A 17,544-nucleotide genomic window follows, 5' to 3' on the forward strand; every position below is an offset into this window, starting at 1 on the left:
TTTCCAATAGCAGAGATGAAGCTGAAGATATTTGTATACACCGAGTTGATGCTAGTGCTAAGCATGTCAAGGAGGTACACAGTGGCGTCACTCGGGTTGGTGTCACCCAGTGCGGTAGCTCATGGTGTCACACCCATGGTCCTCCTTCCGTAACAGACCATACAGAATCCTTAGTAATGTCATTTTGGTGTCACCCCCTCTGATGGTGTCACCCGGTGCAGTCCCCCCGCATCCCCCTAGCGACGCCACTGCTGTGCCTGCTAGTCATGTATTTAACTATGATCGGTTATCCGCTTATGAAATCCGAGTAGACCGAGCAGTGTGTGCTCTGTAAAATTTGCAATTTTTCATTCTGGTGTCACCCCTCTGAGATGGTGTCACCCGGTGCGGTCCGCACCCCCCTAGCGACGCCACTGGAGGTACAGGTAGCTGGATGTTTTTTTAAATAGTTTTTCCTCTTTTTCCTAGAGTTGTTTTCGTTCTTATGTACAATTGGGACAGTCGTTGGACATCTAGTTGTATTTTCTGGGGTGGGACAATGAGGGCAGTTAGTTCCTTCGTCTTTTATACCTGGCAAAAATCATTTAAAGATACCGACTAGAAGTGTTTTGCTTGTTGATATTCTGTTTATAACTTTGGTATCAAAAAGATTTTGCAAGTTTGGGGTAATACTATTTCCACAAATTTGCTTCTGCGAATTGTGCAGCTTGCGTCCTTTTTGTGCATTGTCCCATTCCCCCTGCCGTTTTTTTTTTTTTTTTTTTTTTTTTTTGTTTTTTTTTTGGATGGATGTTCTTCCTAATCATATTGTAAATATCCTTGGACGCTGCAATCCAGTCTGAACATTTTGGGTTAATTTCCCTTGTTTTTCTCCTTGGACCGCACTTCATTTCCAGGAATGTTCATATGGGTCAGTACAGACATGAATTCTACGTCTCGAGGCATGTTTTCGCTGCTGGTAGAATTACCGCACTCTAGAGTACGCATCACCCTGAGGGAGTCGCTAATTAGGACTACTTTTGGGGTCTTGCTTGTTTGTACTCATTGTATCATTTGGACGATATCCTAGAATCCAACCATATATATGGAGCATCTGTCTGGTAGTCGCGGTCCCAGTATGATGTGGGGTTTTTTCTTCTGGAATCCATCTGTGTACATTTGGATGTACCCCTCCTACTTACTTTTTATATCATGGAGGATTTTGGCCTTTATTTCAGACGGATGCTCTTACTTATTTCCATATGTGATTGCGTTTATTTATTTATTTATTTTTGATGATAGTTGCAGGTTCGTGGGTCAGGATCAGAGTAGCTTATAATCTCCTCTTTATGTTAGGGATGCTTAATTCCCTTTGATTTCATGGATTGTGTTATCTTCTGGCACGTTCATGCACAGTTTGGGTCTGAAATGATTATGGCATCACTCTATAATAGCTTCTGTAGGGTGCAGTTTCTCGTGTATTGATAGCTTGGTCGCATATCTTAGGAGTAACTCGTCACGTCTTAGATCTTAGCTTACAGGGATGTTCCCCGGTTAAGATTCTAAATTCTTCCCTAGATGTGCTACCGAACGCACGGTATATATAACTGTGTGTGATATGGCTTTTTAAAGTAACTTTAACAATTTGTCAGTCATATCGCTACGATGTCTGCAGTGTGTTAGTTTATAGTGATGTCTAGCACTGGGACATTATGCCGTAGACATGTAGCATGATGTCCCACCCAGTCATCACTCGCAGAGAATATAGCCCAAAAACAGAAGACAAAAGGAACAGAAATTGCCCGGACCTAAAACGAACCATTCTTCTTAACATTTTTTTTTTTTACATAGGTTTACACAAAAGTAAGACGTGATTATAAATACAGCCTATGTCCACACAAACACACTATACCCATCACATTTTATATGGGAAGGTGTTTAAATTTTGTTGTTTTATAAGAGACAAAGATATATAATAACATACACAAAACAAACATTTCTTTTGCAGATGATCAGTATTTATCTTTCTAAAGATCTGGGTGACACTGAAAAGAAAAGGGATGTTTTGTTGGTGAGTGGTCCTGGGTTTTATTTTCTAGCAGGACGGCCAAGTCTCATCATCAGCGCCACCAATGTAAAGAGTCAGCGAGAATGAGAAGTCCTCCTACTAAATTCTACACTCCTCCTCTTCTCCTCCTTGCTATTCTTCATGTTGTTGCTGCTGCTGCGTTTGCTTTTGCTGTCTTCGCTGTCGTCTTTGTCTTTCCTTTTTGTCTTTGTTGTTCTCGAAGATCTCTTTGTCTTTGTTGTCCTCGTTTATCTCTTCGTGCAGGACATATTTAACTAGGTCCTGTGCTATATTCAAGAAATTTGAATTTTTATAAACTAGTAAGTGCTCTTCTGGATCAGGTGCTACCACCCCGGTGTATGTGCACCACTCTGGTAATCTTGGAAGATATTTCATTTGGTTGATGAGTCAACGATGGGTTAAAAGACTACCAACCTATCATTGATTTAAATAGAGTATGACGTATCCGACTCTCAGGGCCGTAGGGAGCGATCACGGGCCCTTGGGTAAAAAAAACTCCTTGGTCTCTCCTAGTTTGTTCAAACAAAAAATGTCTTTCATAAAATTAAAAAGTGTTGATCGGCCCGAGCCCCCTTACTACTTCCCTCCCTCTTGTCGGCCTTGCCGACTTTACAACTGTTTAATGTCTGCATTGCCGACTTCTCAGTTTATCATCGGGAGGAGAAAAGAGCCACGCACCCGTACGCTTTAATGTAGTACTAATATTAGTACCCCATACTCCTACCTCGTGGACGGGGTACTAATATGAGCATATAGGTGTCAATGGAGCATGCCGGGTGTGATTCACACCCGGGGCTCTTTTAGCCTAACATCAACAATTCGAACACATTCCTTGCATATAATGCAATAAATTGAGTAGTCCTCTTATTTTCAAACCAGCAGTATCGCAAATCATTGTAGAAATAGTTGTAAAATCTCGTTTACCTTTTTTATCCGATATTTTTGTTTAGATCGTTCGCCATATTCGTTCAGATAATGATTACTTCCATTCTCAGTCTCATTTAATTGTGTGCCATATAAGGACATCGAGGCCTTATTTGGAAACGTAAACAAATCGTAGTAAAACATGGCGCGGTCTCAGTCAGAAATTCCGCGCATTAAAAGTAAATACAGTTTATCAGTAACTTTGAAATTCCACCAAGAAGCCATTATTCGCCACTTGATTGATAACAATATAGCGTAGAATATACAAATATGGTCTGGCAAGACTTACATAGAAAAGATGTCACGGCGAGAGTCTCGCGTTATCCGTCATGGAGGACACGGTGAGGTTAGCGTAACCATGCCAATTTATTTTATCGTGTAATGGCTTAATAAATTCAAAATAAGCCAAACTTCTTTCACGAACACCACTGGGAGTTGGTTTGTTCGTCGATTGGTAAATAGAACCACCAGTCTATGTTTTGCTGTACGCCCCCGAATGGTGTAAAAGGAGAAAACCGGCTGTAGTTCCCTATCATCAGCGGAGATTTCTGAAAAGCCATCCGTACAATCCCTTTAACTGTTTTCATCTGCCACTGTATAGGCCATGGTCAGAGACATATGCCTCTGCTGTGACATTGTCCATGTCATTCGTAAAAGCTTGAACAAAATTCGTCATATTTTAATCCTGTTTTGTTTAACCTTCCTTGTATACCGATCAGTTAAGATTGTAAATTACAAGCATATTCAGGGTACTCTGCGCCCTAGTCGCTAAATAAGCGGTTAAAAAACAACAGCGGAACTTGTGAAGTTTGATTCAGGATCAGGGTGCAAGGGACACTTTTTACGCAAACATTTAATTCCGCATTAACTGGTAGACCTATAGGATAAAAAAATCTTACAAAATAAAATATACAAGTGAAGTAAAAAATTTCCATATTTTTGGATAGCTATATTAAAACAAAGCATAAGAATATTATTCACTTGACCAGATACGTTAACGGTAGTTCATAGCCAAAAAAAATGTATACACCCCAATCCCAAATTTATACCTGCATTTTTCCCGTCCGAATGTCTTTTTTGACACCATGTGATGCTCACAGTACAAACACAAACCCTTTTTTTTTTTTGGGGGGGGGGAATTCTGCAAAACATTTTGTACTGAACAGGCTGATGCAATTGAAAATAGTTGTCATCCAAGCCTTTTTTTATTTTATAAAAAAAAAAAACAACTCGATATTTTACTAGCCCTGAACCCACGTTTTTACTGCGGGGGGGGGGGGGGGGGTAGGCGGGTGCTAGCTCTTCTTCTAGCCAACTATTGGTATTTCATTATCTGCGTACTGCAGAGTAACTTTGGGAGGTCTATATGCCTCACATCAGTTTCAAGAACAACACATGCTCAAAATACCTAGTTCATAAATATATTCATAGTTTTAGTTTACTAAATAATAATAGCTGAAACAGCCACAATACGGCCTTAAGTAAAGAAATGGGCAAATTTACGAAACTATTCCTGCCATCTCACATCAGTAAGTTTTGTTGCGGCTAGCGTACCTTGAGTAACTCTTTAGTGGAGAAAGCGTACAAATTTGATGCCCAAACATCAACTTCCTGTATACACCAAACATGATTGTTGGCTATAATGCGATTTTTCAGACTATTCTTGGAACTTTTTTCACCTGGGGATTCACAGCTTTAGGTGCAGGACTTGTCTTTGTCTTCGAGAGTGGTCAGGTAATTAGGTCATTGTGTAAGTGTCACGGTGGGAAGTTTGTCGCTTTGTTTCACGATCATTCAAATAATACAGTTTCGGTCACAGGTGCTCGACGCGAGCTTGATGTTAAAAAATAATAATAATCTAAAGTAAAAAAAATCATACAGAGTGACAAAAATACCTTAGATTACTCCGATGACCCGTTCTGACATAGGACCCTCTCTATCATAATATATAAGAGAGAAGGTACGGAACTTCCAAATACTTCGCTCCACCCATGACCCTCGATTTCCTTCTGCTATTTCCGTCTTTAAAGGCACGCGACCATAATATATGGCTTGTTTTACTTCTGAGATATTTTTCTATCCATCAAGCCATAATTGATTTTTCTGCGTTGTACCAAACTGAAGTTACGGGCTCCGAAACGAGCGATTTTCGCGAAGTTTTCCTTTGTGGACACTTCCGTGCTCCTATGATAATAAGAATAACCTTTTGAGCCAATCATATTTTGGCGTTGACGTTAGTGCCGCCTATTTTGAAAATAGAGATGCATTTATACGATGTGTTGTGCAGTGAAGAAGACAGTGTATAATACTTGCATGGAACAGGATTCCTAAAGTTGAATCGAGTTAATGGTAAGTAAAAAATTTACTTTTGCATCTACCGCTGTTCTGTAATTCAAGAAGGGATGCACCATAGAGTTGAAAACATTGTCCATATCGCTCTTGTCACCGGTTTTCAGATGAGCACGGAAGTGTCCACAAAGGAAAACTTCGCGAAAATCGCACGTTTCGGAGCCCGTAACTTCAGTTTGGTACAACACAGAAAAGTCAATGATGGCTTGATGGATAGAAAATAATCTCAGAAGTAAAACAAGCCATGTAGTATGGTCGCGTGCCTTTAAAGACGGAAATAGCAGAAGGAAATTGAGGGTCATGGGTGGAGCGAAGTATTTGGAAGTTCCGTACCTTCTCTCTTATATATTATGATAGAGAGGGTCCTATGTCAAAACGGGTCATCAGGGTAATCTAAGGTATTTTTGTCACTCTGTATGATTTTTTTCCTTTAGATGATTGTTTTTTTCTTAACATCAAGCTCGCGTCGAGCACCTGTGGTTTCGGTGAGTCAGTATAATGCATCGCGTGCTGTATTATCGGGGTACTAGACAAGAAACGAATCGAAATAAAAGACAAGTTTATTTATTAATGAAAGGTGTCTTTGTTGTTTATATACCATTTATCTCCAATTCTTTATTTAGCAAATGTTGTAAATTTTGCAATAACAACGTCCAACAAAACTTATTACAGGATCGTCACACACCCTAATTTTGACACGCCCTTATTTGATGCAGTGTCATAAACACTCTCAATGACATTACACCATCACACAGAAATATACATTTGTCGAAATTCCTAATTCCTATCATTATCATTTATGAAATGAAAAAGCAGATCAAATTAAGCATATATATATATATATATATATATATATATATATATATATATATATATATATATATATATACACCGCCATGTCGGACTATTCTGCACATCAGGTAATTCTGTGCAACGATACATCATTGTTGTAAACATTTGATCACATGCTATTTTGGGTCAAAAAAATCTATTTTGTATCCAGAAAGAAGAATCGTACATAAATTGACAAAAGTGATATTCATAAAGTGTACGAAAATATCCCACATTTAGACTCAAAATGCACATAAATATGGGATTTCTAAATGGCAACATGAAGACCCACTCCATGATCTTCTTGAACCTGTAACCCAGAAAATTTGATTTACTATGCATCTTTTAGAATCATACAAATACATTATATAAAAGATGGAAATGTGTACCATAAAACAAAACTGTATTTTAATCCAAGTTTCCTATTTTGCAAGAAGTTGTCCCACACATACAAAATCATCTGCTACCCAACGTGTCTACTTGCCGCTAGAACATAAATTCTCAACAAATTCTCCAGTGTATTGTCTGTTTCTAAATTCTGTAGTAATTTTTCCTCATCAACAAGACGTCAACACATTACATCTTATTCATTGTTGTTTCTTTTCCACGTAATAGCTTATTTTTCATAAAATGTTGAACTTTACTAACATTTTAACAAGATCGGTTTAGTTTGCTTAATATCTCTTGCCATTTAATGGCATTTTTACGTTGAATTTTGTAAAACTATCTATAAACCTGACCTAATTACTCGACTGAACAGCTGACAGAAACAGTCTAAAGTAATATATTTCATTTCTATAGCAAGATGGATAAACATTACATCTTTTCAAAGCTATGTCCAGAATAGGCCAACATATCACAAGTAAGGAAAACAGGGTGGTGGTATCCCCTGTGTCCAAAATTAATATTATTTTGAGCAGAATATTCTGGTGACAAATGCATCTTTCCAAATGGTAAGCACTGCTGTATTTTATTTTTGTCAGTCGCTTGAATTTGGTATGCGTTTTACTTCACTATTAGAAACGAAAACCTTATGTGCGCAGAAAAGCCCGACAGCAGTGTATGTATTTATATATGTATATATATAATTGGGACAAAAACAATAATTCAGCTGTGTTAGGGACTCTTTGGTGACAGTCTGAAATTAAATGACTTAGTTTTATGCATTTTATATATTGTTGACGCTTTTCTTTTTTAAAATCAATAGGGCTGTACAAACAAATGGTCTGGTCTGTGAATACTATAGATCATATTTTATGTAATACTAATAGCCCAGATAAAAAATTTCAATCAACAGTGATCCCTATTTGCATTAGTAATCACTATCTTTCCTTTCATACTGGTTATATTGTTAATGGACATAACAGGAATGACAACACAGTAAATATCAGAACCATGAATGAAGAAGGATTTACAGTGGTTCCTTGACTTACGATTTTAATTCGTTCCATGACGGAGCTCATAACTCAAATTACTCGTATGTCAGATCAATTTTCCCCATTGAAATGAATCGAAATGCCATTAATCCGTTCCGGATCCCCAAAAAAACACTGCAATATTTTTGATACATGTTTTTAAATAAGAAAAATGTACTTATAAATAATGAATATTGTATAAAAACACAATACAATAGAATGTACTGCAATAAACTGGTTTTATTAAGTATAATGTACAAAAACACAATACAATAGAATGTACTGCAATAAACTGGTTTTATTAAGTATAATGTACAGCATTTACCTTGGAGATCAGATGACTTGAAGGTGCTGATGGAGGTGGAGGAAAAGGCTGAAGTGAATAACTGAATCTTATTCGCTGATTTTTGCCCTTTTCGCCACACTTTCCTCACTTTCATCTGCATGAGTTTTCGATAAAAACCTGTCCAATGAGGTTTGTTTCATCCTCTGTTTCAGAATGTTTCTGAAATGAGTTAGGCAAGTGTCATTAAATAGCGCTGTCACACGCCCAGTTGCAACTTTTTCTGGGTGTTTCTTTTGAATAAAGTCTGAAAGTTTCTCCCACATTCCCAACATTTCCTTTATCTCACTTGTAGAGATAACCTCCTCTGCCTCCTCCGCGTCACCTATTTCCTGCAAAACCTCCGTGTGCTGCTGCGTCTGTAACTCCTTTAGCTCCTCCGTTGTCAGATCCTCGGAGTGCTCCTTGATGAGCTCGTTGTTGTCACCTTCATCCATGTCCAGGCCCATGGACTTGCTGAGAGATACAATCTCCTTCACCACTGCTGCTTCGGGTTCGAGTCTTTCAAACTCCGTTTCAGACACAACCTCAGGCCACAGCTTCTTCCACACAGAGGTCAAGGTCCTCTTTGTAACACCCTGCCAGGCCATATTGATAATTCTGAGGCATATCATGATGTTATAGTGGTCCTTCCAAAACTCTTGAAGGGTGAGGTTTGTGCTCTCCGTCACCTCAAAGCAGCGGCGAAACAGGTGCTTGGTGAAGAGCTTCTTGAAATTAGAAATCACCTGCTGGTCCATGGGCTGCAGGATAGGGGTGGTGTTGGGTGGAAGGTAGAGAACCTTTATAAACTTGAACTCTTCGAGGATGTCATCTTCGAGATTAGGTGGGTGAGCAGGTGCATTGTCCAGGATGAGAAGGGCTTGCAGGGGTAGGTTATTTTCCTGGAGATATTTCTTAACGTCAGGACCAAAGACCAAATTCACCCACTCCACAAAGAACTGCCTGGTGACCCACGCCCTCGGGTTTGCCCTCCACATAACCTGCAGTTTTTCTTTCAGAATTTTATGTGACTTAAAGGCTCTGGGGTTTTCCGAATGATAAATGAGCAGCGGCTTAATCTTGCAGTCGCCGCTTGCATTGGCGCACAGTGCGAGGGTTAGCCTATCCTTCATGGGTTTGTGGCCTGGCATCCTCTTCTCCTCTGCCATTATATAAGTCCTCCTTGGCATCTTCTTCCAGAAGAGTCCTGTCTCGTCACAGTTGAAGACTTGCTGGGGTATGTATCCTTCTACTGCTATAATTTCAGCAAAAGTTTTGAGGTAATCCTCAGCTGCCTTCATATCCGCGCTCGCTGCCTCACCATGCCTGACAACGGAGTGAATGCCGGTCCTCTTTTTAAAATTCTCGAACCAGCCCCGACTGGCTTTAAACTGCTCGCCCAATGCCTCTTCCGTAGAAGTGCCTGGGGTCTGCTGCAGCAAATCAGCCTAAATAGCTCGTGCCTTCTCGCAGATTATATAGCCTTCGTCACGGTATCTCCTGCGAGCTGGTTCTCCGTCAACCACACCATCAGCAGCTTCTCCATATTTTCATGGATAGATGTCTGCTGTTTAGAAATTATTTTAATGCCCTTGGCTGGCATTATAGCCTTTATTGACTCCTTTTGCTTCAGTATGGTGCAGATCGTAGAAGTACTATGCTCGTACTGCTTCGCCAAGTCGACTACACGCACTCCTTGGTCATGTTTTTCGATAATTTCTTTCTTTAATTCAATGCACATCATCTGCTGCTTCTTCTCAGCACTGTCCTTCGCACTCACTTTCTTTGGATCCATGGTTGGAAAAACGAAGTTTTGCAAAATAACTGCAAGCACAAATGCGAGCACAACACTGATGCTTCCACTGCAAGCTAACCACTTAAAGTGAACGAGTGAGACACGGGATGCTGGGCGGATGTTGCGACGTTCACTGTGGTGTTCGCTGCACCAACTAGCGGTGGGGTATCTAAAGCTGGCTCGTAACCCGAATTTTAGCTCTCAACTCAAAGCAAAAAATCAGCCGAGAGACGGCTCGTATCTCAAAAAACTCGTTAGTTGGGACACTCGTAAGTCAAGGAACCACTGTATTTCAAAATTGTTTCAGATTGATTGGCTTATTTTTTTCTTGCTTTGAGGATGTTAATGGATCAGATTTAGAAATATGTATACAACACTTTTTGATGAGGTTGCTCCAATTTAAGAAGTTAGATTGAAGCAAAAGAAACAGAATCATGAATGGTTTATGAAATACAGGGAATATCTATTGAACATTTATATGAAAGATTAAAAGCTAGAAAATAGACGGTAACAGAATTTTCAACCTTGTCTCGACTATCATAGAGTATTTGTTACAGAAGAATCGCTGCTCCTATGTCACGGTGTATGCACATGCCTTTTGATATAGTTTCTTCCCTCATATCTTCAGTGTTCCTGAAATAAAATGATTTTACTTTCTGTTCAGCTATAAGTGCTTTTGGAACCAACAAGCATAGTTTTGCTGTTTGAAGTGTGGGACAGCAGGACGAGTAAGGCAGTTTTTCGCTATCAGAATAAGCTATTCTTCTGATAAAGAAGCAATCAACAACTTTTTATGACTTTATGAAGGTCATATGTTGCTATCCTGATTTATTTTACAGAATTACATATAGATTACTTATTGATTATATTCCAAGGCTAATAATTTTTTTATTAAAAGTTCTATATCAGCCTTATGCACTTTTCACAAGATTAAATGCACCTTATCCATCTTGCAATAATCCATTAGGGCTACCAGACTTTAATAGATTTGCAGCCCAGGTGCAGCATTCCGGTGGCCCGCAAGGACACCAGGCATAAGATTTGTTGCATGCTGCTATATGTGTCAAATAAAATGTGCACATTTTTTTGTTTTTCTAATTTACACTAAATAATTTGTGTTAGATGCTCATGGAGAAATTTCAGAATTGTGTTTTAACAGGCATATGCTTCTGATAGCACTCTACTAAATTTTTTTACAGGATGCAAGGGCAGGATATGTGTTGTGCAAACTTGATTTCTGGTTTCATCAGTATCACAGCTGCTAAACACGTGAAAATTTTACATTAAGGCTCAGTCATTTTAAATCACTGAAAGTTATGGATAATAAGTGGTGGGGATGAAATGTTATACTTGACTTGTTACAGTTTACATTTCATGATACACATATCAAATTTGATGACCTTTTAATCTTAAGAAGGTCTGTCAGTAGTGGGGTGGTGCCATGTTGGTTGTATTTCTATTACGCAGATTACATACATCTGTTCATACTTAATTTTCATCCATTACAAGATATAAAAAGTACTTCCAATCTGACTACCTGTTAGGTCTCAGTGACATTTTATTCAACCATTTAGGCCATTTCTGGCTGCTCCATTTGATCAGCTTCAGGACTCGTCTTGGTCACCATGCCCCTTTTTTTTTGCACTTCATGAATATTTTTTAAACATCTTATTAACATCTCCATGTCTTTATTTAAATTTGGAAGCCAGTTTGATACTATCTTGAAAAAGAAATTGTCTTCACGCAAAGGAAATCTTATATAGAATAGGTCTGAGTGGGGGAGTGGAGATGACTAACAGTCAAGTCCTTTACATTGTACCTCTTGCAGACATAAAACAACTGCAGAAGCCACAAACACTTGTTTCTGCAATTAATAGAAGGTATTACTGATAACACCATCTACCCTTATGCAATTTAACAAAATGACTCTAACTTGTGCAGTTTGGAATATGTTTCCTTGCAGATTCTGCGCTAACTTTCTTTTTCATCTCATTGGCACATTTAGTCACTGATCACATATATCAGCATATAAGGAGACATTACAAACTTGTTCTCCATGTATGATATAAGTAATTTATGGATCATTTAGTAGCTACTATTGCACCACGTTTGTCTGTTGCTTTGTATCTAATTTGACCTAGTTTGGATACCAATACTTCCTGTGTGTCACACAGTGAATATACTACAATTCTGATTGGTGGTTAATATTTTACTCTGGATTTAAACAATCAGTAACTACCAATCCAAATTATATGTGAAATATTTCTCTGCATGACCGACCAGAAATATAGCCCACATATTCAATGCAAGTAGACAAGATGCAAAGCAACAAAGAAACTTGACATATTTGTTGTTATTAAACGATCAGAAAAGTTCATAAATCATGTATGGAGAACAAATCTGGAATGTCTTCTTTACACTGATGTATGTTATCAGTGGCTGTACATCTTGAATGGATAAAATAAAATCAGCATGGAATTGGCGAGGTTAGGATGTGGGGGCATATTCCAAACTATCTGAGTTTGCTACCTTGTGTTTTGTAGAAGACAAGTAGGTATTGCAGATAGTTTTCAGTCTTACTGACAGAAATGAGTACATGATCATGATACAGCTGTGTCAGTTGAATTCTCAGTTTAAAAATTAAAAGCAAACTACTAATAATTATTCACGACAGCTGGAAATTAAAATAACATATAGGATAAGTATCATTTTATATTGTTTCTTCACCTCTTGTATCAATATCGGATTTGTATTGAAAAAATATAAATTTATCGATATATCTATTAATTGTTTCACCCCATCTAAGTAATTTGTCTCAGGGACACAATAAGTTTGGGGATATTCATCTTGTTAAGATTAAATCAGATAGGCGATGCCTTGTAACTAAGCTTTGCCCTGATATTTGATGAACCTTAACCAAAAGTATACATTCCTTCATAAGAGTCAGTTCTTTTTATACACCCACCTTATGGTGGAGTGTATTATTTGACAATATTGTCTGCCCAGTGGTCTGTTACCAGTTTGGTCTCTGCACAGTAACTTTAATTGTCCATAGTAAGAAAACTTTTGTAGAAGAATTCTATAGATTTTTGGATCATATGGTCAGGGTTACTGTGATTGAAGGAAGAAAACTTGTTTCCATGCAATAACTCAAGTTTTACACCAGTTACTAAATTTTGTGGATGGCTTGCACTTCGAGTAAGGAAGAACCTTATTGATTTTGGAATCAAAAGGTCATAGGTCAGGCTTACTATGACCAAAAGAACAGATGGTTTTTGCACAATAACATTACTTCTACATGACTTACCAAAACCAAACTTTGAGGATGGTTTGCACTATTGATTTTTTTGGTCAAAAGGGTCAAAGGTAAGATCACTGATAGAAAGAAGAAAAATGCACAATACTATTTACTCCTGCATCACAGACCTGACCCACATTTTGTGAATAGTGCACACTTTGGGTAAGGAAGAAACTTTTTGATTTTACACTTAAGGGCAATGGTCAAGGTCATTCTGATTGAAAATAGAAAAATGCATTGAGCACAGAATTTAAGTAGTGTGTATAAAGGACTGTTAAACATTGGCCGGCGGGTAATGTGCCATTTACTGTACTTTTTTTTTTTTACAGCGGAAGATTCTTGATGGCAGTCTTGGTTTTGCAGCTGGGGTGAGTACCTACAATACATTGAAATTTCTTGATTGAACAGGTAGCAGAGGGGTGTATGAGAGAAAATAGCATGTTTATACATGAAATATAAGATGTGTATGCCCCAGTTGTAATACTATATAGTTTTACCCATGTTCATCAGTCACATGTCTCATTCTTTCACACACCGCTCCAGTGGTCTAGTGGTTAGAGTGTATCGCAATAAACTGCCACGCTGCAGACATCATAGTGATGTGACTGAAAAATTGTTAAAGCTACGTTAAAAATCAAAATCACACATCTTAAATTAAACCTAGTACAATGCTATATATATATATATATATATATATATATATATATATATATATATATATATATATATATATATATATATATATATATATATATTATTATTAAAGACAACCTAGGTCAAGTTTAGTTATCAAACGTTTGTGACAAAACATGCCTCTTTATGACATGGAACTCAAATAATGGGCATGGGGCACCAATGTCATGTGAACATGCTTTGTTTGAAATATTGCTGGCAGAAAAATCAAAATAATATCCACATTCTTCTGACAGCTTAAAAGTAATGCATTCCCCATCACATTTAGTATGAACATTTTAATACATGGCATAAGTGATGTGGAATATTGTACATTTATTGCTACTATTAGGGCAGATAAGGCCCCCAGAAATGTGTCTTTCTTACTGCACTTCTTATAAAATTAGGGTAGGTAGGTAGTTTTTGTTTTTCTTAAAACATCGTGTATATTATAATGATAAGTATATATAATGTACTAAGTGCTTTGAGTACTCGGCAAAACCAGCTCAGTTCGCTGCACAAATAAATTTTGAAATGTTTATATATTTTTAATTTGTATTTTTTTTTAAAATTTATTTCTGTTCGAGGGAGTACTAGGGTTGGCACCAAAAAACAAGAATGTTTGACTAGAAACACATTTTTTTGCCTAACAGATTTGTTCACCCAAAGCAATTTGTTTCCCATAAGGATGAGGTCTGAATGCAAAATGATTTATCACAAGTGAACAAATTTGTGTATTTCCTTCAAAAAGAGAATACAGTTTTTTCTATTACCAAATCACAGAAGACAGGGAAACATGATTGTGTGAGAAGATATGATAGCATGAGGAGGATACAATGTTTTGCCTGACAGACATTCTGTCAACAAATCACTGTTACTTAAATGAAGTATAATAATAATATAAAAAAGAAACTCATTTTATATTTTGATGTCAGACACATGTAATATTATACTGGATATGTACAAATTGGATATCGCAATGCACAGGTCGTGGTTTGTAAAACTTTGAAAGGTCTTGGAATTTTTGCAAAGTTGCTTTTATCTCTTGGAAAGTCAAATTTTCCCCAAACTTCTTTGAATTTTTGTTAGGGAATACAAAACAATAACACTGAACAAAATATATAACTTTTGTAAGTTCAGAATTCCTTTTTTCATGTATTTTCAAAATTAAATACTTGAAATGGGATACAATTAGGTTGATCATATGACACTTTATGGAAGTGGTTGCAAGACAGAGTAGCTTCCCTTTGGTTTAGTGGCATACCAATTTTGTCTTCTTCATTCATACTTATTTATGTAGTAATAAACAAAGTAACATATGGAGATTGCCATAAGAAAATACTCTCCTTGAAAACTTTTGAAAGTCCTTAGAAACATTTTTGAAATGTCCTTAAAAAAGGCAACTCTTAGTGGCTGTATCAACCATACATTACTAGTCAGTTTCTGATGGAAAGTGCCAATGGCAAAAGTTTAGCCCCAGCCAAGTGCATTTTTTCATAAATAAACCATATAATTTTGATTGCATGATTGACACAGCACTTATTTTATGGTACTATTCTCATTGGGTCAGCATTTTTCTCACTAAACTTGGTTATAATTAGTTCATAGTACATGTATATGCCACTATGGCATGGAAATGTGACTTCAAAAATTGACTTCAAAATTAGTGTCCTCTTAGACGACCAGTGCCCAATGCCATTTTGTAAGTGACAGGCATAAGATATTAGAAAATTTAAGAGACTGTATTTTATGTTGGATAATTAAACAAACAAAATTGTCAATTTGTTTTATAAAATGGGCTGCCAATAATGTAAAATGATAATGTATAGTCATGCTAACAACATAAAAGCAAAGACACTGCAATACATCATCTAGGATGTAATAATTAAGTGTACAATAGTCACACATAACCAGTTACAGGTGTTACTCTTTAAAGACTCAGGTTTAATCATTAGACAAATGAAATTAAAACCAAAAAAGATCAGGGTCAGTGCTGTTTGTTGTAATGATTGCTCCTAACAAACTGCACAGACCCAGATTTGCCAGCACTTTATGCAACAAAGATCCTGATCTGCTTTAGCATAATGCATCGGCAATTTTAGGTCTATGTTGTTTGCTTTGATGATTACTCCTAACAAACTGCACAGACCCAGATCTGCCAGCACATTATGCAGCGGCAGATCTGGGTCTGTGCATTTTGCAGTTGGATTTGTCTTATAAGCGATTATGTATGGTACATACTGATCATTTCTCTCATTTGTAGGTCATGACAGCTGCTTCCTACTGGTCTCTGTTGGCCCCAGCTATAGAGATGGCAGAACATTCAGGGACCTATGGTTCTGAGGGGCAATGGGCCTTCATTCCAGTTTCAGTTGGCTTTTTGCTAGGGGCTGTCTTTGTATACAGTGCTGACATCTTTCTTCCATTGCTGGTGGGTAAAACTATAACATTTTATTAGACCTCGCAGGACAGTGAATAATGCAATAGAAAATACAGATTATTTTTTGTCTTTAGAGAACATTTTAATATCGTATTAATTAAATGTTTACTGATTACCATGCTTGTATGAAGTACATAATAGATTATGCTGTTGATATGCCATTATCTACATCATCCACAGTTGAATTAATATAATTAAAGTTTTGTTTCATTGTATTTGCATCAAGTTTTATGCATGAGATCTTCATGGAACTTGGGGGTATTCCAAGAATAAATTATTCTGAACTCCTCCCACAGTCACTGTGACCTTATTCGTACAGAGTATAACTTGACATTAAAGCTTAACCTAAGCAGACAAGTTTTGTCTATCAGTAAAGTCTACAGCTGTAGGTATGGTATGTTTGTGGTGTTTAATGCTTCATTATTACATAAAACTGAGTGTAGAGCATTGTTGAATGAGGTGTATGAATGGGGTCATATTCATGTATCAACATCAGATGCCCTGGTGTGTTGTTGTACTTATCATTTTTCCAGGGCATACAAATCAAATGACTGCATTTTGTGTGTAATGGCTGAAAGAAAACAATAGAAATTTTACAAGTAGAAAGACAAGATGTACTCTTATTCAGTCAAGTAATGGAAATAATGATACATGCAAATGAGATTTCAACTCATCTATTCCACAGTTATCGCTGCTCATTCTCATTTGCTTATTAGTGAAAATATGTTTCCTATATTATGTGATTTCCTGTAATTAACTGTAAAACATTTGATTTTTGCTATATTCCTCAGAAATAATAGATGTAGAGTGACTTGCTGAAGTGGCTATTTCTCAGAATATTTCTTAGTTGGCTGTATGTGACACTCATGTATCTTGATCGGGAGCTGCCATCCAAGAAAAGGAACAAATAGAGACATTGTACATGTACCGATTTTAGTCCTTCATTAGGAAAACTTTAAATTGCGTATGAAAATTTCAGAGGCTTCCTTTTATGTACAAATAGAATTCAGTCATTGGGTTATGTTAGCTGAATCCCTCTTGCTGTTCACAGACAAAAAAAACTCATTATAACAGGTTTTGTCCTATGGACAAATCCCGGGTTGTAGTTATGAGGGTGTTTATAAATCTGGGACAGGGTGTTCCTTGCCTCATTCATTTCCACCCAATGCAGAAGTTGGTGATAATGACAAAAATTACTTTACTTTCTTCATGTTAACCCCAGTGTAAAAGTTGTATTATCCTGAACTTTGTCCAATAGTAAACATGGAATCTACAGCTGTCAGAATCACCCCAGGGAAATTAGGACATGGTGAACTACTTATCCCACACTAATTACTTAGTGATTTACAGTTGATCAAATCATTGAAGTATTGCTTATATCTTCAGGTGTAGGTATTCTGTGTTCCAGGAGTTTGGTCAGGGTGTTA

General features: G+C 37.1%; 1 protein-coding gene across 1 annotated transcript in view; it reads left to right on the plus strand.

Moving 5' to 3' along the window:
* Nucleotides 1-4,543: 4,543 nt before the first annotated feature.
* LOC149802664 (zinc transporter ZIP11-like) overlaps nt 4,544-17,544 on the plus strand; it is a 135,864-nt gene continuing 122,863 nt past the window's right edge. The window contains exons 1-3 of the mRNA XM_089953818.1: nt 4,544-4,726; nt 13,335-13,373; nt 15,941-16,117. Coding sequence (XP_089809944.1) covers nt 4,619-4,726; nt 13,335-13,373; nt 15,941-16,117 — 324 coding nt within the window. The 5' untranslated portion in view covers nt 4,544-4,618. The remainder of the gene's footprint in view (nt 4,727-13,334; nt 13,374-15,940; nt 16,118-17,544) is intronic.

Source organism: Sinohyriopsis cumingii, chromosome 3 (genome assembly GCF_028554795.1).
Source record: "Sinohyriopsis cumingii isolate HCF-2022 chromosome 3, ASM2855479v2, whole genome shotgun sequence".
Lineage (NCBI taxonomy): Eukaryota > Metazoa > Mollusca > Bivalvia > Unionida > Unionidae > Sinohyriopsis > Sinohyriopsis cumingii.